General features: G+C 37.8%; 1 protein-coding gene across 2 annotated transcripts; it reads right to left on the reverse strand.

Moving 5' to 3' along the window:
• Positions 1 to 2859: 2859 nt before the first annotated feature.
• On the reverse strand, positions 2860 to 21879 carry Uba3 (ubiquitin like modifier activating enzyme 3). Of its 2 annotated transcripts, XM_059258264.1 has the most exons (18): positions 21751 to 21839; positions 21524 to 21565; positions 19690 to 19810; positions 18013 to 18093; positions 15649 to 15731; positions 13171 to 13251; positions 11622 to 11665; positions 10819 to 10883; positions 10356 to 10511; positions 8468 to 8570; positions 8249 to 8362; positions 5477 to 5530; positions 4883 to 4919; positions 4717 to 4798; positions 4317 to 4417; positions 4152 to 4215; positions 4010 to 4064; positions 2860 to 3116 (listed from the first exon to the last, which is right to left on the reverse strand). In XM_059258264.1, the coding sequence occupies exons 1-18, from the start codon at positions 21768 to 21770 to the stop codon at positions 3031 to 3033; spliced, it is 1389 nt and encodes a 462-aa protein (XP_059114247.1). In that variant the 5' UTR covers positions 21771 to 21839; the 3' UTR covers positions 2860 to 3030. The 2 variants fall into 2 exon arrangements, with proteins under 2 accessions (XP_059114247.1, XP_059114249.1); XM_059258266.1 differs by lacking the exon at positions 21524 to 21565 and having other exon boundaries at positions 21751 to 21879.
• Positions 21880 to 22430: the final 551 nt, after the last annotated feature.

The following is a 22430-nucleotide window of genomic DNA, read 5'->3' on the forward strand; positions in this document are numbered from 1 at the left end:
TTGACTCTGTCAGGAGCCCTGGTGGCAGCCTAGTGGCTGGAGGGTTCTTTCTGAAATTCAGGTCTTAGCTCTTGGCAGTTCTGTGCATCTGAAGAGCAACTTGCACAGTCCCTGAAGGACAGAAGGGGTGTGGGTAGAAACACTCTACAATGAAGATGACGGGAAACCAGGGACAGACAGAAGACAAAACTAAGCCTGAGGATGAAGGAAAAAGCCGATGCCAGAGGGAAACTGGCCCTTGAGGAAGAGGTGGATGAGGAAGTACAAACAACAAATGAGGAGCCAGAGAGCAGGGAAGGGCACATCAGAATCCCAGCAAGCTGAAAAGACTTATGGCAATGTCACAGCTGAGGAATATCTGGGGGAAAGGAGGTGGTTTTCACTGGACGAAAAGAAATGCATAGGATGTGTTGTCATAGGAGGCAAAGTGCCAGAAGAGGCTTATATCCTGTACCATTAGGCTTTCACCCTTGGACTCTGACTTCTCTGAGGAGAGGCTCGCAGGCCTTGCTTGCTTTGGTAGAGTTCTGCAGGCCCTGTGTTTTACCATTAACTTTGCTTTTCACTGTCACTATCCTGACCAGAAGCCTCTGACCCAAACAGCATTCTTTGAGCACAGGGCTTTGACTCATGTGCATGTACATTATGAAACATAAAAACATTTGCAGATCCAAAGGAAAAAAGTCTTAGTGTGTACTAATACTTCAGTTAATTACACAAGTTTGTACTAAATAACACAATTCGTTCCAAAGAGCTTAGATGAGTATCTAAGGAGAACTGAGGCCTATTAGACTCCCTGTCCCAATACTTCTAACTGCACAGCATTGGGCAAGTGCCATAAACCATGTCTGAGTTCTATGATGAAAATATTGTTGCCTTTTTATAAAAATTACTACAGCATCTTTATGGAAGAGGTACTAAGGGTTAAGAATTTTATCTTTAAAAAAGACTTGGCTGTTGGGAGGCAGAGGCAGGTGTATCTGTGTGAGTTTAAAGCCAGCCTGATCTACATAGTGAGTTCCAAGCCAGCTAGAGCTACATAGTGAGACCCCATCTTGAAAAACACAAAACAAAAAAAGGTTTGCTTTGTGACACATCCCTATAATCCTAGTACAGAAAGGGGCAGTAGAAGGAGGGTCACAAGTTCAAAGCCTGTTTAGACTACACAATCAAATCTCTTACTTAAAAAAAAAAAAAAAAAAAAGACTTGCTAGGGGATAGTGATGGAATACTAGCCTTGCAATGTACAAGACCCTAAGTCTGATCCCAGAAACAACCACAAAGAAAAACTGTGTTAACTCTACCATTTTGGATAAAGATTATAAATGTACTATGTGGTTTATTTATTTGTTTGTTTGTTTGCGGGGACAGAGTTTCTCTGTGTAATAGCTCTGGCTGTCCTAGAACTTGTTTTATAGACCAGGCCTGCCTCTGCCTCCCAAGTGCTGGGACTAAAGGTGTAAGCCACCAATGCCCAATGATCCTACTGTTTTTTTAAGCACATAATGCTTTTTTTTAAATATTCTATTTATTTATTTTATGTGTACATTTGTCTGTGTGAGGGTGTTGGATCCCACAGAACTGGAGTTATAGACAGTTGTGAGCTGCCATATGGGTGCTGGGAATTGAACCTGGGTCCTCTGGAAGAGCAGCCAGTGCTCTTACTGCGGAGCCATCTCTCCAGCCCTCCGTGTGGTTTTATAATGAAACTAAACTTGTTAACATGGAGCTAGAAAGAAGAATAAATGAAGTACTGTTCAGTGATGGAGCACTTGAAGAACAGGTGAGAGATGCTAGGTTCTATCCCTGCATCATAACCACACTAGAAAGAAGACAGACTGACTTCATCCACTAACATTTCACAAATCTTATGAATAAAAAAAGTGCAACCTAACAATTAAAAAGCAAGCAAGCAAACAAACAAACAAAACACTGTAAACTAAGTAAAACACAGGTACTATTTGTTCCCACATTAAAATATTACAACAGTATTTTTTTCAGCATTTGTGCTCCACTTTGATTTTAGTATTTTTTAAGAAAACAGGCATTTACTATAAAAATTTAGTCATCCCCTTTCATTTATCAGTTTGAGCCAGCTGACCTAGTAGGTTTATACTATGGAAATCACTACAGCAAAAATTTAACTCAGGTGTAATAAAAATCTGATAACTTAAATTTAAAAATTACTCTTATATCACTATGTACCTATTTACTAATATTAATATACTTGAAAAATTTCAATAAAAAAGTAGACAATGTACAGTTTTATTAATAAATAGTGCAAAAGCATCAGTGATAACTGTTTAAACATTAATTTGAACAGCCATTGTCCTGGTTTAAGTTTGTGCATAGTGACCTCTATGGCATTGCAAATAAACACATGAAAATACTTCATATTTTCATGCACAGGTATTAATCTGTAATACTGTTTACAAATTTTTATGGACAAGTTAACTCTACAATAATTAATACACATTTGGATAGCCACAATTATATGAGTAGTAATGAAGAAACAGCCTATGTCTGATATATTCTAGATGTCAGGTTGTAATATTTAATGTTCTTAAAACATAATTCCTCATTTCCATTCAAGGATACATTTCTATACATGTGGACACTCAAATGCAAGCTGAGGAATACGTCTTTGACCATAATAACAAACTCACACAAAAGACAGTGTTTGTTCTGCTTTAAAGAAGCAATACATTTGTTCATAATCTTTCTCTCCAGGCATTGTTTTCCATATTACTAATGAAAATGCTTACTAGTCCAACCCCAAAGTTCAATCTTCAAGAGAAACTTATAAAGTTAAAAAAGAGTCATTCATTTTATATATATATATATATATATATATATATATATATATAAAAGCCAAATTCTAGCAACACTAATGCTAAAAATGATATCAGTTAAATTTCCTTTCTTGGGTGTCCCCTCTGCCTCATTTTTACCGCTCTTCAATTAAATTCCTTAGCATTCACAAAGTATATTGTTTCTATGAATTTTCTATTAGGTATAGATTTATTTTCCTTAAGTAAAATGAAGTTTGAATAGTACAGTCTGTGGTGTGGTAACATCAGCAACAGCCAGTTCTTGTCCATCAACGAGTCCCAATTCTAAAATAGAAAGAAATGTCATTAGCCCAAACAAAAATAAATATCTCAACAAAAAGAATAACATACACGGGCTGGAGAGATGGCTCACAGGTTAAGAGCACAGGCTGCTCTTCCAGAGGTCCTGAGTTCAATTCCCAGCACCCACATGGTGGCTCACAACCATCTGTAATGAGATCTGATGCCCTCTTCTGGCCTGCAGGGATACATGCAGGCAGAACACTGTATGCATAATAAATAAATCAATCTTTAAAAAAAAAAAAAAAGAATAACATACACATACACACAAATTATAGTTTTATAGTTCAGATATGCCCCAAAATCCAATTCTTTTTTAAGAAGATAAAATTTGATTACCTTAGAATTTTAAAATTTTTTTCTATTAAAAGAGCCACCAATTCTATTATTTTTGTAGATATAAGTAATTATGACTTGCTCTTATTTAATAAAGAATAAATCTAATTTCAAAGCCAGCCTGGGCTACAAGCAAGTCCAATGCCAGCTAAAGCGAAAGCAAGGCATCCTATCTCCAAACACCAAGGGCTTAGGATAGATCAGTGATAAGGCACCTTCCTAGCAAGTCAAGCGGTACCTGATTGTGATCCCTAGCACTGGAGACAGAGAGAGAGAGAGAGAGAGAGAGACAGAGAGAGACAGAGAGAGAGAGAGAGAGAGAGAGCGACACACACACAGAGCACAGACATTACTATTACATTTTTTTGGTTTTCGAGACAAGATTTCTCTGTGTAACAGCCCTGGCTGTCCTGGAACTTGCTTTGTAGACCAGGCTGGCCTCAAACCCACGAAGATCCAACTGCCTCTGCCTCCCGAGTGCTAGGATTAAAGATGTGCACCACCAAAAGGAAACTATTAATATACACATTTACTTAAAATACCTTTTAACGTCTTGGAAAGATTAGGCCTTGTTCGTTCTTCAATAGATGTTACTGACTGGAAAACAATATTATTTTAATGTATAGCACATGAAGAGACAAAAAACCAATTTTCCTGAAAACTCTAACACTGAGTACTGCTGACCTGTAAGTACAGTGTCCTGTTCTTTCCCTCTAAGGTAGCTGTGATAGCTGGAGACTTCATTTGCCTAAATAAAGTAGCAAACATCATTTTAGTTAAAGAAATAGTTCTTACTCCTCTTAAAGTTTATAAAGAGATTTTACAATAACAAAAACTCTGAACACTTACAGAGAAGCACTAGTGGTCAGATAGTCTAAAACTTCCTGGAGTTTAGCTGATGGGGAAAACTGAATGTTTTGAGGAAGCTGGCTACATGCTGGACAATTTTCCTACAAATAAAAGAATAATTTAGAGGCACACAAACTTTTTTAAGCAAAGATATGGAAGTCAAATTGTCTTTCAATCATGCATATGAATATATTTTCTGCTTTAAAGCCTGTTTTTGTAATAGAGCCTTCCCTCTAAGTTATTTTGCTTTACAATTTAAGCTAGCCAACAAAAAATACATATGATTAGCTTTAGTAGCTCAGAACATGAATATTTACCTTTAAATTCATAATTAATAATTAACAAATAAAAGCAAAGACTGAATACTGAAAAACATTTCCATTAGTTTAACACTACTAACCTTTCTCTCTGCTTCAAATGTGTATGTGTACAGTCCATCTACATCATTGAATACCAAGTAATTATTAAGGGGAATGTATGCACTGTAATGAAAAATGTCCATGTTTATCTAATTGAACAAGGTTATAACACGGAGTTAAACTCAAGTTAAAAATAAAACTCATTACCTTGTGGCTATCTTAAAAACCTCAGTAGCACACACAGCTAGAGAAAAACAAAGGCATTTTAACTTAGTAAAAATTAAATACTTTGAAAGTCAGTGATAAATCAGATAAACTTGTAATATCTATAGAGAAAATAGATTTTAAAATACATAATTTAAAAACCATAGGAAGGACCAAGTTTCATATTTGTTTTACATAATCTAGGCAATACACCTTTTCCTTTGTCTTCATTCGATCAACGAAAAGCTAAGCCTATGAGTAAAAAGACATGCTAAGCTACCCTTCACTGTGAGCACTTGGTCTAAGAGAGCTACAGTGTCTTATAAGACATAATGATATGAGGAGGTGTGGGGGCTGGGAAGAGCTGAGGTAAAGAAAACTGTGGTCAGCATGTAACGTATGTAAAGAATAAAAATTTTTAAAAAAGACATAGAAGATATATATGTACAGAGGATACAGTAGCATATTTGGTTTGGGTAACTCACTCAAGAAGATATCAAATTCCTAGAACACAAGTAACTACAGAAATATCAATTTACATATTAAGTCAAAAATTAAAAAAAAAAAAATAAAACTGAGAAAGTCTTTTTGCTTTACCTGCGATGACTGCATTTGTAGAAGCGACTGCAGGAATGATTCGTTTTACTACCCCTGAAAAAATTATGAAATAAAATATGGTCATTTCTTTTCTTTTTTTTTTCTTTCAAGATTTATTTTCAATTATGTGTAGGAGCGTGCATGCATGCATACACGTGTATATGCAGGTATATGAACATGTGAATGTAGGTGTCCTCAGAGTCCAAAGGAGTTTGTCCGATTCCCTGGAGCTGGAGTTAGAAGTGGTTGTGGACAGTAAGCAACTCTTGACAGCTAAGCCATCTCCAGCTCCATTTAAAGAAGTAGTTACCTTAAGTTAAAGTAATATAATTAAATCATTTGAAGTCTGATTGTTAAATACCATTTTCTGAAACTTGATTTTTCAGGCTTTCAAATTAAGAAATGAAATTGAGAATAGCCAGGCTCAGTGACATGGGCCTATTCCCAGCACCTGGGAATCTGGGGCAGAAGAACCATGAATTTGAAGCCAGTCTGGGCTACACAGAAAAACGCTATCTCAAACAAACAAGTAAAAAAAAATAAATAAAAATAAAAAAAACCTGAAAAGGTTAAACATGAACTATCTTCTTTCACATTCCCAACGTTCTGTAGTGTGTTGAAAATCTTAAGCAATAGTACTGAAATAAAGGCTCTGTAGTTTTACATAATGACAAAGCAGTAACGCAATAACAAGTGTTCCCTTCTACTCCAGGGTTAGTGTGAAATGTGAATAGTAAATAGTATTCAATGTTGCTGACATGCTGATACTAGTCACACCATCCTTGTTCTAAAAAGAAGGAAAGGAAGACTGAGAAATTAAATGTCATATCCACAACATTATCCCTAGTAAATGTAGGAGTGGGTTGGGCCTACACATGCCCACCTCATATTAGTCTTATCCACTGATACACTGTATTAGACTCAGAAATGCCTAGTAAGTAAGTGTAAAGAAAATTACCTAATTATTCTTGATATAGTTAGTTCAAGTCATTCCATTCACAAAATATCACAATTTAAAAAAACCAATTTTTTAAAAGTATCTTTCTTTTACACTACAGTCCTGACCACACAAAATGACATATAGCTCTCTATTTTGACTATGATTTTCAGTTCCATATTCATGTAAACATTGAACAAATCGTCTCCCTTAGTACAAAAGAAAGAGCCTCTCTTCTAACTGCACTGGAATTGTTTGCTCTAGAAGAAACCACATGATCCTGGAGGGAGAGGAAGCACACCGCAAGATGTGTTCCCAGCTTTCCAGCAAGAGGAGCACAAAGCAGGCTGCTGTAGGGGAAGGTAAGATAATAGGCAGCAGGCATGACCTGAACTTTCAAGCAACAATTCTAGAACATGAGTAAATAAGAGAAAACAATCATAGAAGAGAAATGACAAATTTGCAAAAAGAATACAAAGCTCTCTCTGGAGAATTCGGCAAAGCTCCTGAAGGGATGAACTGTAACAGGACTGGAACACTGGTCACCAAGGCTGAACAGGAGGACTGCTCATTGCCAGCCCATGCTAGAGGAGACACATTCAGTGACTGTGACTGACCCAGCACTCAGGAAACAGGAAAACAGAACACCCAGGCTTCTGTAGAGCATCTGGAAGGATCTTTCATGGCTTCCTTGTGAAGAAAGACAGTGAAGAAGTCTGAGAGACTCAAGAAGATCTGTGAACAGACTGAGACAAATCTAAAAGGCTGCTAAGGCCCTGGGTTGATCTCCAGGACCAATAAAAAATTTAATAAATAACTCCAGAATACCAGTTCTTTGAGAGAGGGGGATGAGGAGGGAAGAAAGGGGAAGAGAAGGTTTTAGCAACTGCCCTGGTGAAAAGATATGCAGATTTTAATGAACAGCAGCATCAAAGAATAGAATCAGAACACCAATGCAAACAACAAAAGTAAGCATCAGCTCTCCTTTAAGACTGTACCCATCTTCAGAGGTAAGGCTAACCCTAGAACCCTGCACTCAGGACTAGGAGATTCAAGAAGGATGGACAACTGGATGCTGGTCAGGGAAGAACATCAAGACTTGAAGCTTGTGACACTTAAATCAGGAAGACTTAAGAGTGGTACAAACTACAAATGTGGAGAACATGTGATTGCTATGCTCAATAGTTAGAAACTACTATTAAAATGGGAATTAGGAATTGGAGAGATGGCTCACAGTTAAGAGCACTCACTGCTCTTCCAGAACACCCTGGTTCAGTTCCCAGCACCCACATACAGCTCACATCTTTTTGTAACTCCAATTCCAAGGGATCCAATGCCCTCTTCTGTCCTCTGCAGGCACCAGGCATGCATGAAATGCACATACATACAAGTAGGCAAAACACTTTTAACATTAAAATTTAAAAATAAAAATAAATAAATAAATAAAAAGTAACTAGATTGATTGGGTAAGATACTGAACAAAACTCAAACCAAAAAAGACAAATTTCTGCTCAACATACAGAGTAACAGTGTTTTGACTGCTCCCAGGAGGGAATGAATTCCTCTTCAGTGAAAGATGAAGTAGACAGACTTTGAAGATAAGGCCTCTTTCAATTGTATGTAAATATGAGTCAGTGATACTATTCAATCCCCACTAGCTGAGTTGTATGCATTCTGCTGAACAGTTCCCTCCTACCTTGGGAAAGTGGGAAACCACTGCTCCTATGGTTCCTTAATTGAACTTCAAATGGATGGTGATCTCTAATCACTCATCAAGCATCCTCCCCATAGAGCATCCCCATCAATGCCATGACAATGACAGTTTACTAACTCACCTTGAGTGAGTCTATAGGTAACACCTCTAATATTATATTGTGATGCTCTCTCTACAGACTTTTGGAAAATCCACTGAATATGTTCAGGGTCATCTCCATCTAATGGAACCCCATCTGTTGAGGGGAAGACAGACATATATGACCATAAGGCAATTTTTAAACGAAATTTTGAAATAAATAATATATAAAATACTTTCTAAGTCTAGATTGTTAAATTACCTCCAAACGGCTGCTCTTTAGGCCATTGTAACATCCTTACATACTCGATACAGTGTTCTGGGAGCCTGGGCATAGATGCAATGGTGCACATGGGGAAATTGACCTAAAACCACAGTTTGTCTTTCTTAGTAAAATTTAAGTAACGCGTTATTTTAAAATGCAACTTCCAGGTCTGGTTTAGTTCATAACATTCATTTCAGCTCTTGACTTACATAAGCAAAACACTATAAGGCATTAAAATTGCTATACTAATAGAAGGCATCAGAGTCTCTTTAGGTTGAGCTGCCTATAAAGAAAGACACATTTGTCCTACATTTTTAGAGCATACTCACTCAAGTTCTGTTGGCAACAAGAAGAAAAATATTAAATAAATTCTGAAATGTGAATGATTTAGTTTTACCTGTGTTTAATGTGAAGGTATAATACACACCAACACAAAAGCACAATCAGAGTTAAATCAATTATAAATTAATATTCATAGGGCTGCTGATGTTTATAAATCAAAATTGCAACTATTCTTAAAAAGGAGTATGTAAAGAAACGCACCTTTGAAAAGATCATTCTTAATACTGTATTTCGATTTGTATTACATTTATTTTGCATGTATACATGTGGAGCACATGCTACAATGTACATGTGGAAACTTTCAGCTCTCTCCTTCCGCCATGGGGTGCTAGGACTGAACTCAATCCCTTTACCTGCAGAGACAGCTCACCAGCCCTTTTCCTAGTATTTTTGGTCTCTGAAATAATCACAGTAGACCTTTCCTATTCATGAAAGATACGTCCCAAGACCCCAACAAATGTCTGAACTCCTATGTACACACACTTTATCTTAAGATAAAGTATAACATACAAATTACATACAATAGAAAATTTTAAAAAAACACTAATAAAAAAGAATTCAAGGACTGGAGAAAGAATGTTAACAGCTTTTGCACAGGAGCCAAGTTAGGCTCCTAGCACCCACATCAAGTGAATCCCAACATCCTGAACCTCTAGCTCCAGGGAATCCAATGCTTCCAGCTTCTTAAGCGCCTGCACCCATATGTATACATATTCATTGGTTTATTCACAGAAATAAACATAATTAGAATAAATTTAAAACACAGAGTAACTCAAGTATACTCAACAAGATGACTCAAAAGTTCATATTATCCAGAAATGGATGCAACTTAAAATGGAGGGGGAGGGGACCAATTTCAATCTTATAAATCATTTATTTCTAGAATCTTCTGTTTAATATTCCTAGCCTATAGGCAGCTAGAACCATTGATAATAAAACTACAGATTAAGGGCAGGTATATGGGGGAAACAGACAGAATATAACTTACCCCAATATATAACTTTGTAATTTCTCTTAAACAAAAAATTAAGGGGCTGGAAAGACGGTGAAGAGTATATGCTCCTCTTTCAGAAGACCTGAGTTCAGTTCCCAGCACCCACATTAGGCAGCTCATACCAACCTATAACTCCAGCTACAGAGGGATCTGTCACTTCTGGCCTCCAAGGACACTACATTCACATACCTACATACTCATACATATACACATACATAATTAAAATTTTAAAAAAACACCAAGAAACCATAAAAACACAAGACCTGATAGACAGTCTCTCACAGTAGACTGTCATAGTTTATTCTTCTTAGCAAATTTTGTTTTAAATTTTGCTTTTGTTTTGATGCTGAAGTGCACAAGTTTGAGCCCATGCCCTCATTATGGTAAATACTAACCTATACTCCCATTATGGTAAACACTAACCTATACTCCCAGGCCTTAGCGTATCTTTAAATACATGTTTATCCCCAAACACTGACTAGATATACTAATTAGCACTAACTACAACCCAAGATGCTAAGAAAGCAATGCAGGTGCTTTTCTGATTACCTGCGGGGGATAAAGTTCCAGGGTGCACTCAACACAAGCAGTCATTCCAGGCAAGATCACCCGGGCATTTCCTTTAAAGCCTTCTGTCCCCCCATCTATCAAAGGGACAATGGAACTTGGATCCAACACACCATCTTCATAATTTAGAAGAGATATCTAGGAAAATGTTTTAAAGGGTTTAAAAGAAGGGTACAGGAAATGGGAAAAAAAGCAGCAACATGCTTCCAACAAATTCCAGAAATCAGTCTGGGACTCAGTAGCAACACATCTGAATGAAGGAATTATATTCCTTACAATAAACATGTTCTCACTGAACCAATGACAGGCAATAACAGTGGCATATATCTACTTAATTTAAAATTGAACAAATTTCTTATTTTACAAAAATATGACAATTTTGATCTGGGCTAGGTCAAAAGCAAGAGCAAAGATCTTTAGAGAACCCCAACACTGAAGTGTTTACCAGCATTCCATTGATCCATCTTCTGGCTATGATAGAGTCCAGGCCACATACAATAATATGAAATTCTATGAGGAAATAAAATCCACGTTAAATTTTTTATTACAGTCTCACTATGTAGTCCTAGGCTGGTCTCAAATTCTCTGTCCTCTTGCCTCAGACTGCCTAGTGCTGGCCCCAGCACATCCACTAAGTCTGGTGCTTACCTAAGTCTGGTGCTTACAAATGCACTTATGTAACAGTGGTCTAGCACCAGCTCACAAATCACTGAGGATGGAAAATGCTAGGAGAGCTCTCTACCTTCCATCCATCTTTGCTGTGTCTCCAAAACTGCTCTGAACACAGTTATGCAAAGTACGTCACTTTGTAAGACAAAAAAACAAAAAATAATTTTATTAGAATCTCCCTACCCCCCTAATCTTTGAGTAATTCTCATTTGAATGAGCAGCTAGTGGTATCTACTAAGGATCAGGACAGTGGTATTTCAGTTAGTTAACAAGCTTACTCAAAATACAACAGCGAGAACCATAAAAGGACAGCCAAGCAGCCAGAATTGGGGGGGGGGGGGGGGGGGAGAACAGCAAACTGTAAGAATCAACAAGAATTTAGTTTCGGGCTGGAGAGATGGCTTAGAGGTTAAGAGCACTGACTGTTCTTCCAGAGGTCCTAAGTTCAATTCCCAGCAACCACATGATGGCTCACAACCATCTGTAATGAGATCTGGTGCCCTCTTCTGTATACATAATAAATAAATAAAAAAATCTTTAAAAAAAAAAAAAGAATTTAGTTTCAAGTGAACAACTTACGTCGGTAGAAAGTATCGTTAAAATCTTGAATCTTGTTGAAATGTCTGAATCCAAGTAAAGGAACTTAAGATGCCAAGTTTCAAATTTCTGAAGTGATTGTAACAATGCCATAAGGAACAAACTGTGTTTACTTAAAACAATAGGTAATCAAGGTGGAATTCAAGAAATCTGGTAAATTGAACACAACCCTACTTTCTGACAAAACTATTTTAAATTACTTATGTATGTACGTATGTATATGCCACAGTGCACAAGTGAAGGCAGATTTCTCTCTCTCTCTCTCTCTCTCTCTCTCTCTCTCTCTCTCTCTCTCTCTCTCACACACACACACACATACACACACACACACACACACACTAAATAAATGTGAAAAAAAATCAGAATTATGGTATTTTTGTGAACTTATTTCATTTTGCTTTATTTTGGCATTTTTATTGGTCTTTTGCTTGTTTGATTTATATTTTAGTGGAGGGTAGGTGTTTGTTTCTTGGACTTTGGGGTCTTTTTTTTAAGGAGAGAGAAAAAGAACAATGTTGGGTGGATAGGGAGGTGAAAAGGATCTGGGAATTGAGAGAGGGGAAAAAGCACGATGAAAATATATTGTGTGAAAAAATTATTTTCAATAAAAAAACAGACTACTAGAAAATGTCAAACTACTGGAAGCCTTATATAAAAACAAGACAGAGAATTTCGACAGCTTTTTCAGTTGCTAGTAGTACAGTTGGGTTTGTTGTGTTTTAAGAGGCTTGGGGGTCTTGGAGTAAAGTATGAGTATTTTCTGCCCCTCATAAAATTCAGCTGTGGGTCTTTTTACTCAATCAGCAACAGTTGGTCATCAACTGTCCTGTACTTGCAGGCTACTCATGAGTCCCCGTTCCATTAGCTGTGAGAATGAGTCAGTCACAGCATCTAACATTTTAAAAGCATAAGAACTACACACTTTAATCTCAGCATTTGGGAGACAGAGGCCAGCCTGGTCTAGTCAAGAAATTCCTGAACAGCCAGGGCTACATAGAAAGACCATCTCAAAAAACAAAACAAAACAAAAAAATCATGAGCCTGTACAAAATGTTTAATTTTTCTAATAAAGGAACGTTTAATACAAATGATACTGCTCTACAATGTACCCTGTTTTTAACAGCAACACAAAGAGGTGCAGCTTCTGTACTGCCTTTACAGATTCTGCTGAATATATGTCATTTTGAAGTAAATCTGTTTCAAAATGGAAATACAGGCCTCTTTGTAAGGAAACAGAATTGAAAGGGGGGATAGTCATGTTCCATCTAGCCCCACTGCTGAGACCTGGGAAACTTGTTTTATAGGCCTCCACCCAGGAGAGAGAATGTCTTGGGCAGCCTCCTGGCTTCTCTGTCGCCTCTCCTCCACCGCTTTCAACCTAGTTCCTAGTGCGCCTTCAGTCCCTGCTTGCCCAGCATTCAAAGGGAAGAGTTCTGAATGAGTGAGGGTTAGAAACGAGTTGATTTTTTTTTAATGCCTGCATTAGTAAGTATAAAAGTCTAGAGAAGTACTCTTTCTGTTGAAAGGATACGGGACGACATTGCAGTTAGGAACTCGGTCATTTAGAAATTCTGCAGCAACTTCAGCCTTGGGTCTTCCAACATCTTTAGGCCTACAGAAAACATTAAATTGTCACCCACAGCCAGGCAGTGGTGGCACACACCTTTAATCCCAACAATCAGGAGGCAGAGGCAGGCTGATCTACAGAGCTAGTTCCAAGACAGCCAGGGCCACACAGAGAAACCCTGCCTTAAAAAATAAATGAATAAATGAATGAATGAATGAATAAATGTCTAAATTATCATCCATGATAATTTATATAACTAATATGAATTTAGATGGTCTACATAAATAGCTTCCAAACATAAAAATGAACAGTTTATTTATAACATAACTTAGAAAAAAATATTTTAACTACATTTTTATTTTTTTTAAATTATATGTATGCATGTGCATCTGTGTGTGAGTATGTACACGTGAGTGCCAATGCCTGTGGAGGCTACAGTCCTCAGCTTCCCTGAAGCTGGAATTATAGGCACATGTGAATCACCTGATATTGGTACTGAGAACAGAATCTAAGTCCTCTGCAAGAATAATATGTGTTCTTAACTGATAAGCCAACTCTTCATCAACCCCTAAGTATTCTTATATCAGTAATAAATTAAATGCATACTTACTAAATCCTTCCTGATAGTACAAATAAATATGACAAGTCTAACTGTATTTCGTAACTGAAAATATAAACTATTGAACAGTAGCCTCCTCCCCCCACCCCCCACCCCCCGGCCAGGTAAAGCATAATAACAGCATGTTTAGTGGCCACTCCAACCATGACACTTCCTAATATAAAAATATCCTATACCCAGAGCCTTCCAAGTATACTGCCTGAATCCCAGAATCTCTATGGTTCGGTTTTCTGGGACAGGATCTCACTCTACAGCTTGGGCTAGCCTCAGCATGACGACCTCAAACTCTAAGCAATCCTCCTGCTTTAACCATCCAAATGCTAGGATTACAACTGGGAGCCCACATGCCTGCTTCACTGTGTTTATATGCTGGTCTTAGTAAACTATACACAAAGAGATTCACTCTATGAAAGAAATACCCTCTTAAGTATCACCTCCATTCTGTGTGTGCTACTTAAGTAGGAATCAGAGGTCCCTAAAGCACGGTGGGGTTTGATATTTCTTGCTTGTTTGGCCTGGATCCTGTCTCAGCTTCCTAAGTGTTAAGATTACAGGTATGCACCACTAGACCCAGTTTCGTTTGTTTGTTTGTTTGTTTGTTTTTGCTTTTTGTTTTTCCAAGACAGGGTTTCTCTGCGTAGCTTTGGATTCTGTTTTGGAACTCACTCTGTAGACCAGGCTGGCCTCAAACTCACAGAGATCTGCCTGCCTCTGTCTTCCCAGCACTGGGATTAAAGGTGTGCACCACCACCACCTGGCCAGGCCCAGCTTCTTTAACCATGTTTTAAAAGAATAAATTTCAAAGACATTATCAGCATTTTCAACAAACTAAGTCTGGAAGCATCACTGTGATAATTACCAGATGTTAAGTACAAAAGGACACAAAGTGTCTCTTCAGGCATGTGAATATTTTCTTTTTACTATTTCCTCAAAGTTCTCATGGAAATGAGTCATGCTTCACATGTGAGAGTAAGTGCTTCACTACAACTTCCTATAACATACACGTATTCCTAGACACTGAACTCTTAATCCTTGTATCATTCATACCAGGCAGTGTAAATATTTTTAAAAAGTAAAAATAACAAATCAAAATTTTATTTTAAAATTAGAATTTCAAATGAAACTTTTAATTGGGTCAATTTTTCTCTTCTCCAATAAAAAGTTATTCTTTTCCTATTTGAAGTTGTCAAAAATTTTATTCTTCGTCCCTACTTGCATAGAAAAGTAGTATAAATTAGAAATTTTGATTTGAGTACTACATTCAAGCACTCTGCAGACAGCTCTTCACATATGGAAGAGCAAAACAGTGGAGTGCCAAGATTCTTCTAAATGTATTTTTGTACTTTTACAAGTCTCACACAAAAAACCTCCAGTGTGGTTTTAGTAAAGACTGTTACAAAATTTACAGGATCAGGGGACTGTTCAACTGTCGCAATGAAGACAGTATCATAATTAAAATGGCAAGTCACCCTTCCTGGCACCATGCCCAAATCAGTTACCTCTGTAAGCATCATTATTATTGCAATCATGTTAGTTACAAATTAAAGGGTGTGGCTTGTTATCAATAACCAATCATCTCAGTCTATTTCAAAGCAGTAATAAATGAAAACCTTGTCAGAATAGAAAAGGCACACAAAATGCATACATGTGCTCATAAAACAATCATCCCCTGAATACTCAGGTTATGGTTTTAAGTATCTCCCTAAGTGTAAACGTAGCTCTTCCTGATTTTATAAGATCCATGTTAGACCCTCAGCAGTTATTAAATTACAATGTACAAAAATTCAAATTTTTATCACAATTTTTAAAATATCAAAACTTACCTAAATAAAAACTGCCTATTTAGATTGGAAACATCTATAGTGTCCATGTCTATAACATGAATCTGTCTAAAACCAGACAATGCCTGCAGAAAGAAAAGCAATTTAATTAGGCAAGAACTTCCTTTCTTATAAAACATAACAGACTTTCAAAAATCTATGTCCTAAGTCATAGGACATAGATTTACAGTAATAAATTTACATTTACAGTAATAAATTCTGCATAACTGTATTCTTTGGCTTAAAAAAAGTCTGTACAAGGCATAAAAAAATTTAAGAATCTTGTCAAAGGCCAAAAATGCACAGGCACTCAGGTTTAAATCATGTATAAAACTCACTCTCTGCCAATTTCCATCTGTTGCTCCCTCTGCTGAGAACCTTTCCTTCCCAACCTTCTTCTAGCTCATTGCTCACCCCTTACTCCAACTGCACCTTTTGAAAACCCTTCCCCTCACCACCAGGCTGCCTATCCTCATTCACCTTTCCTTTCTTCATGCATTCACCACCATCTGACATTCCACACTCTCTCTCTCCTCAGCAAAAATCTAAGTCCCAGAAACAATCACTTGCCTATGTTGCTCCATTTGAGTCTTTATCACCTTAAAATGGTGCTTGGCATTTACAAGAGGAGACTCAATAAACATTTGGTAAATCAGTGATATTAATGTCATAGTCTCTCCTTTTTTTTTTTTTTTTTTTTTTTAGAATATGCCTTTAGGGGGCTTACAATCAGTGAAAAGGAAGAGAAAAAAAAAAATCACCCATGTCTTCTATCCATCTAAAACAAGCAAAGTAACAAATGATAAAGTAAAAGGCCAACATTCTGTGTATGAGCTTAAAAGATCAGAATATAGTAAATTAACAACAGAACCATTCCCTAAAATTGCTTGACAAGTAATCCTCAGATCTAATCTTTAATAACAGTAATTTAAAAGTCAATATACACTGCAACAGTAAATCATGGCTTCAAAATGAAAAAAGTTAAGCTTTAAGGGACGTGCACATGCCTAATGCCTAAACAAAAAACAATGGCCAACTCCACAAACCCTTCCTTTCTACAAGTTTTAGGTTTTCACACTACTAGAGTAAGTGTGAGAGGGTGCTGCCATTTTGGAACACCACATTACTCCATACACACTGCTATTTATTTCAATAAGACTTATCTCCCCAAACTTCAAATTCACTGAAGACAAGGATCACAGTGACCTACAATCCCCATAGATGTAACAAAGCACTAAACCAAGTTGAGTGTATTTCATTTAAAACTTCAGTAGGAGCGATACTACTGTTTCCTAGCAAATCAAGCTGGCTGTGTTGACATCTAAAATTTAACTGTCAGGATTGAAGAGATGGCTTAGCAGTTAAGAGCACTTACTGTTCCTGTAGAGGACCTGTGTTAGTTCTCAGAACCCACATGGTGGCTCACAAGTCTCTAACTCCAGTTTCAGTGAGACACCCTCCCTGGGAACCAAATACCCATGTGGTATATATACATGTAGGGAAAACACTTATACAGGTAAAATAAAAATAAACCTTGTAAAATAAGTAAATTCAACTCTGGCAGGTTACTGGTGTCCTCTATCTGGCTATGAGCTGCTTAATCTTCTAATTTCTACTTTCTACCCAGTGAGAAGCCAGGGATACAGCTGCTCTACATTAATGCTCTCCTTCCTTAAGCTATTAAACCAAGAAAAATTTATACAAAGCGACTCATGGTTATAAGAACTCTATGAAAGCAATTACAACACAACTATGTATTTCTAAACAGTACACAGAAATAGTTTTACTAAAGGGTCAGCTGTCACAAACCCTAGGCATTTACTAGCATATGGTCATCAAAAACAACCATCTTAGGTCATACAAAAATCATCTTAGGTAGTGAAAAAACACTGTACTTTAAAGAACTGATGACCTGAATCAGATCTTAGGAACCTTACTATAATCGAGGAAAAAAAAAATATATGAGTCTTTTATTTGCTGCACCTCAATGTCCCTTTGGATAAAATGATACAAAGCTTCACCTGAGTTATTTGGAGAAGCAAAAAGAAATAATAAATTATATGAAATTACACTTTAAAAGATGAACTATTCTGTCATTTACTTCAATGAAATGAAGTTAGCACTAGGCAAAAGGAAGCAACAACAACAAACAGGGCAGAGAAGAAACAAATGACTTTAAGACTTTCAGAGTTCCAAAGTAATATTATGTACTTTTATTACTGTACAGAATTTGACTTGCTAAACTTACCCAATAAATGTTAAAGGGAAAAATTAATAATCATGAAATGAAGACATTCCTCATATGATAGAAAAGCAAAAGGACTTACTCATCTCTAAGAGAATAGTACTTTATTTATGATATATTACCAGATTTTTCAGGAGCTCGCATCCTAAGCCACCAGCTCCAATGACTAGAACTTTACATGTATCTAATAGGAACTGGAGCGACTGCAAAGAATGGAAAGGCATATTAAAATCTAGGCAATCACCACAGGAACCATGAATAAGGCAACAAACCACACAACAGTTGTTAATGCAGGCATAAAAAGGGCAATTATTCATAAGAAACACACCTGGCATATCATCAATTATTTCAAATTATGAAAGAGATGTCATTACAAATTTTGAAATCCTAATGATTTCTGAGTTGCAATTTTAACACTTAAAATTGACTTTTAGTATATGAAATTAAAAGCCTCCTTCTAACCGGAAAAACTACCCCTAGGGCCAGATGACTCAGCAGATAAGAGCACTTGCTACCCTTGCAGAGGATCCAGGTTTGGTTTCCAGCACGCATGTGGTGGCTCACAACCATCCATAACTCAAGTTCCAGAGGTACAGATGCCCTCTTCTGGCCTTTGAGGGCTCTTGGCACACACAGTGCACATACATACACGAAGGCAAAATTACTCATACACATAAAAATAAATCTAAAAGAAATTTTAAAACCTATTCCTAGTTGTTTTTATCTTTTTCCCAAAGAGTTGGTTCATCATTTCCTAGGTAATGTAACAACTTCTGCTACAGTGTTGCCTATTTTCCTTCTCCTATTCTTTTTCCTTTAATTTTTAAACTGTAGGGTAGACATCAGTTACTTAACTGATTTCTGAAAACAGAAAAAAATTAAAATATCAAACCCAGAAGGTAAAGGGACATCAGTGTTTGAAGATCTAACAAAAATGAGGTAAGTAAGAATAGTTACAGCTTCCTTTGAACAATGAATGAAACTTATAAAACATGAGAAATTCAGGAAATTCCAGATCAGCAGAAATACAACTTAGAAACATTGCTTAACAGAAGTGACAATCTTAAGCTATTGTGTAGAAACACTTTCAAAGTACAAGAAAATATGATGTATTATGTAACTATATTATCCAGAGAAAGAATGAATACTAAGCATTCTGCTCACCACGAAAGGAGGAAGAGATTCATTCACACAGGCTACTGAGCCAAATTCAAGAGTTTACACAACAACTTTATAAGTAGCTTTTCTATTTCAAAATTTCTTCTTAGGCACAAAGGACATAAAACACACTATAGTGAATATGTTTTTTCCTACTTCGTAATAAGAAGCATATTTTATCTAATTAAATATTTGCTTTAAGCAAGACACAGTTCAAAATACATATCTATTATATTGAAAGCACATTTTAAACATTCAATTAACTATAGTCAATGCTAAATAAAGATTTCCAACTAAGAAAGCATACCTTAGTCTTAGAAGAACTAATTTACCACAGTAGGACTACAAAAGGGGAAATGAGTCTTAGAAATCCTTTCAAACTAGATTTTAAGCATACCAAAATATGAAGTCATCAAGTTTTTCTACTCTTGAAAATTTTAAACTTACATGAAAATGTAAAATGCATTACTGGTCATTTACATAAAATCAGTTGTAAAGATTTAGTTCAATACTCACTATAACTTAATTTCACAAAACAATTTTACTTATTTGCATTATAAGAGCAAATTAAAAAGGAAACTTTTATTATTTTTGAAATGTAAAACTATTAAAGCAGTTATTTAAAAATAAATGTTTCTCACTTCAGTGCTTGGTTCGAAATCAGGGTGTGTGAAGGGTCCAGATCGCTCGAGGAACTTCTTTACATGGTTCCAGCGACCTTCCCAGTCTCCAGTGTCCCCACACCCACCATCAACAGCCATTCTGCATAGAACATAGTAAATTCAGCTGCAAAGATCAGTATGAAAAAGTCACAACTACAACTATTAGGTTTCCCCAGATGTAAAGGTAACCACACCAGACCTGCTCAAATAAAAAGGAAAACTTGAGTTGTCATAGTATTTCTCCAATTTTAACTTGTCTGTTATGGAAAAGCACTTTTCACCTACTTTACAGTCTCTGTGTTTCTAGCTTCCTCAGCACCCAAAGATCAAAGTTGGAACACTAAGTCTCAGTGAGAAAAGGACTTCCCTATGTTTGGTATTTACAATCACTGTGAACTTCCATAATCTCTTCCTTCATTACACTTGGATAGGGAAATAACAGATGCAGAGGGTGAGAGGGACTTTGAGAGCTATGGTGCTTCAAATCTAATACTATCTATGGCTCCTCCCAAATTGGAACGGTGGGATCTACTGAGCTTTCTGGATAAAAGCGACTCTCAACAGTTCTTTCCTTAGAGAGGCCCCGGTATTTTCTTAAAGCCCTCTAGTAAAACTGAGGTGCACTTGTTGTCACTAAACACACAAGAGAAAATGTTGTGGTTCAGATTATGCCACAGACAGGTACTACCATCAAGAAATCTTTGAGAATATGCAACAAAATAAAGTGGACTCCTCTTAAAAAAACAAAACAAAACACATGACTTTATAATTACAGATTCATGTTTGGTTGTGATAACTTTCCTGTAACTCTGCAATTTCTACCTTTAAACATATTAGTGTTATCAAATTTTTACAAAAAGGACCAACACGTATTTCACAGCAAGAGAAGAGGAGGTTCTGATGCATAGTTGGGTTTCAATCCACAACCAAGCACATTGTAACCTTGAGAAGATTACTCAACTGTCAGAAACCTCAACAGTAGATTGCAACTACTTCTGATGGTCACGAGATAAAGAGATAATTACACAGAAGGCTTAGGGAAGCTCTTGGCATATAGCAAGCATTCAAACTGTCATTTCATGCAAAAAGAAAAAAAGAAAGAAAAAGAAGCAGGAAATTAGAAGGTGGGAAAGGAATGTGAACTCTTGCATTTGAAATTCAACCATGAGGGGAGTATGGAAAAGAGACCAAGGTACTACTGAGAAGTGACACAGAAATTATTAATTCACCACACCCATTACAGGAATACTTTTTTCCCTTCCACAGAGGGAAGGGACTCATGTAGGGTTGGCCATATGAAAAGAACTATAAATCTGTGGCATCAAAAACTTAAGTAGCTGATACTGGTTGTGTGGTAAATGAGGGAGCAAGCGCTGGGGTCGACATATCCTTTAATTTACCCAATTACGTTGCAAAAACTGACAAGTTTTAACACAATTCTTGATGCAGAGTGTTCAGAAAAAGTTTATAATGGGTACTATTATCTCGGTGTTTACCAGGGGCCCAAAACAGGGACCCAAAACAGGCCTCGTGTCCATTTAGATTTAGATTGGATTCACTTGCCACGAGGTCCCAGCTCTGACAATTTGGGTTGGAGGAAGAAGGGGACACCGGGCGGCTTTTGCAGGAGCACAGCCGGGGAGCGGCCGGCCGGTGGCCCGGGATGGGGACGGGGTCAGGGGTGAGGCCGAGCGGCCTGCTCCGGGTGCCCCCCTCCCAGTCCCCCGGGCCTGCTGCGGCTGTTCCCCTAGGCCTGGGGTTGAGGGGAGGCGGGGGTCTCCGGAGAGGACCCCGGCCTCCCGGCAGCACTAACTTCTCAGCCAGCAGCTCCTCTATTCTCCTTCTTTTCTTCTCCCTAAAAGAAAGAGAGAATAAAAGAAGGGTCAGCATCAAGCTCCACAGAGGGCGCCGCAAGGGTATGGGGGACGAGGGGACGGGGCGGGGATTGGGGGACCCCCGGGTGGCAGCGGTGGCCGCCCACTGCCGCGCTCTCTCACAACCCTGCCCAACCCCGCGCTCCGGCAAAACCCCGATACTTACGGCTCCTCGCCATCCGCCATATTGTTCCCCGCCTCTTCCCAGAAGCCCTCGCGGCGCGTGGGCCCGCCCGGGAGGGGCGGGACTGCAAGTAAATGGAGAGAGTGGAGGGCGGAGCCAGCGCGGAAGGGAGGAGCTGCAGGTGAAGAAATGCGTGGGCGGAGCCGGGGCGGGGCTTCAAGCGAAGGGGCGGAGCTGGCATTTGGGGACAGGGGCTTTATGGAGGGAAAAAAGCCGAGCAGGCGCGCATGGGCGGGATCAATGCGTTGCGATGGGGCTAGTAGGAAGAGGAGCGAGGGGCGGGGCCAGTACAGGGGGCGGGACTTCAGGGCAAGGAAGGGAAGGCAGGGTTGGCTGGAATGCCAGCTGAATCCAGGGTAGCCTTGGGCAAGGTGGCTGCTAAGGCTCCCTTGGGCTTTTTAAGCATTTCACACTGTAATTAAAATCTTGATTATTTGTACCTACTTAATGTTTTGAAATCTATAATGTTGCCTTGCCGCATGAACTTAGATATGTTATTTATTTATACACTTACATATTGACAAGTAATTGCATAAAATGTTGATGTATTCTATTTAAAAACTGAAAGAACCACCCTAATATGCCAGTGCTTTCCTCTGGGAAAAATGGTGAGAGGAATTTCCGTTTTCCATACTTCAGGAAGATTCAAAATCCTTGTCTTT

The sequence above is a fragment of the Peromyscus eremicus genome, chromosome 3, assembly GCF_949786415.1.
Source record: "Peromyscus eremicus chromosome 3, PerEre_H2_v1, whole genome shotgun sequence".
Taxonomy (NCBI): domain Eukaryota; kingdom Metazoa; phylum Chordata; class Mammalia; order Rodentia; family Cricetidae; genus Peromyscus; species Peromyscus eremicus.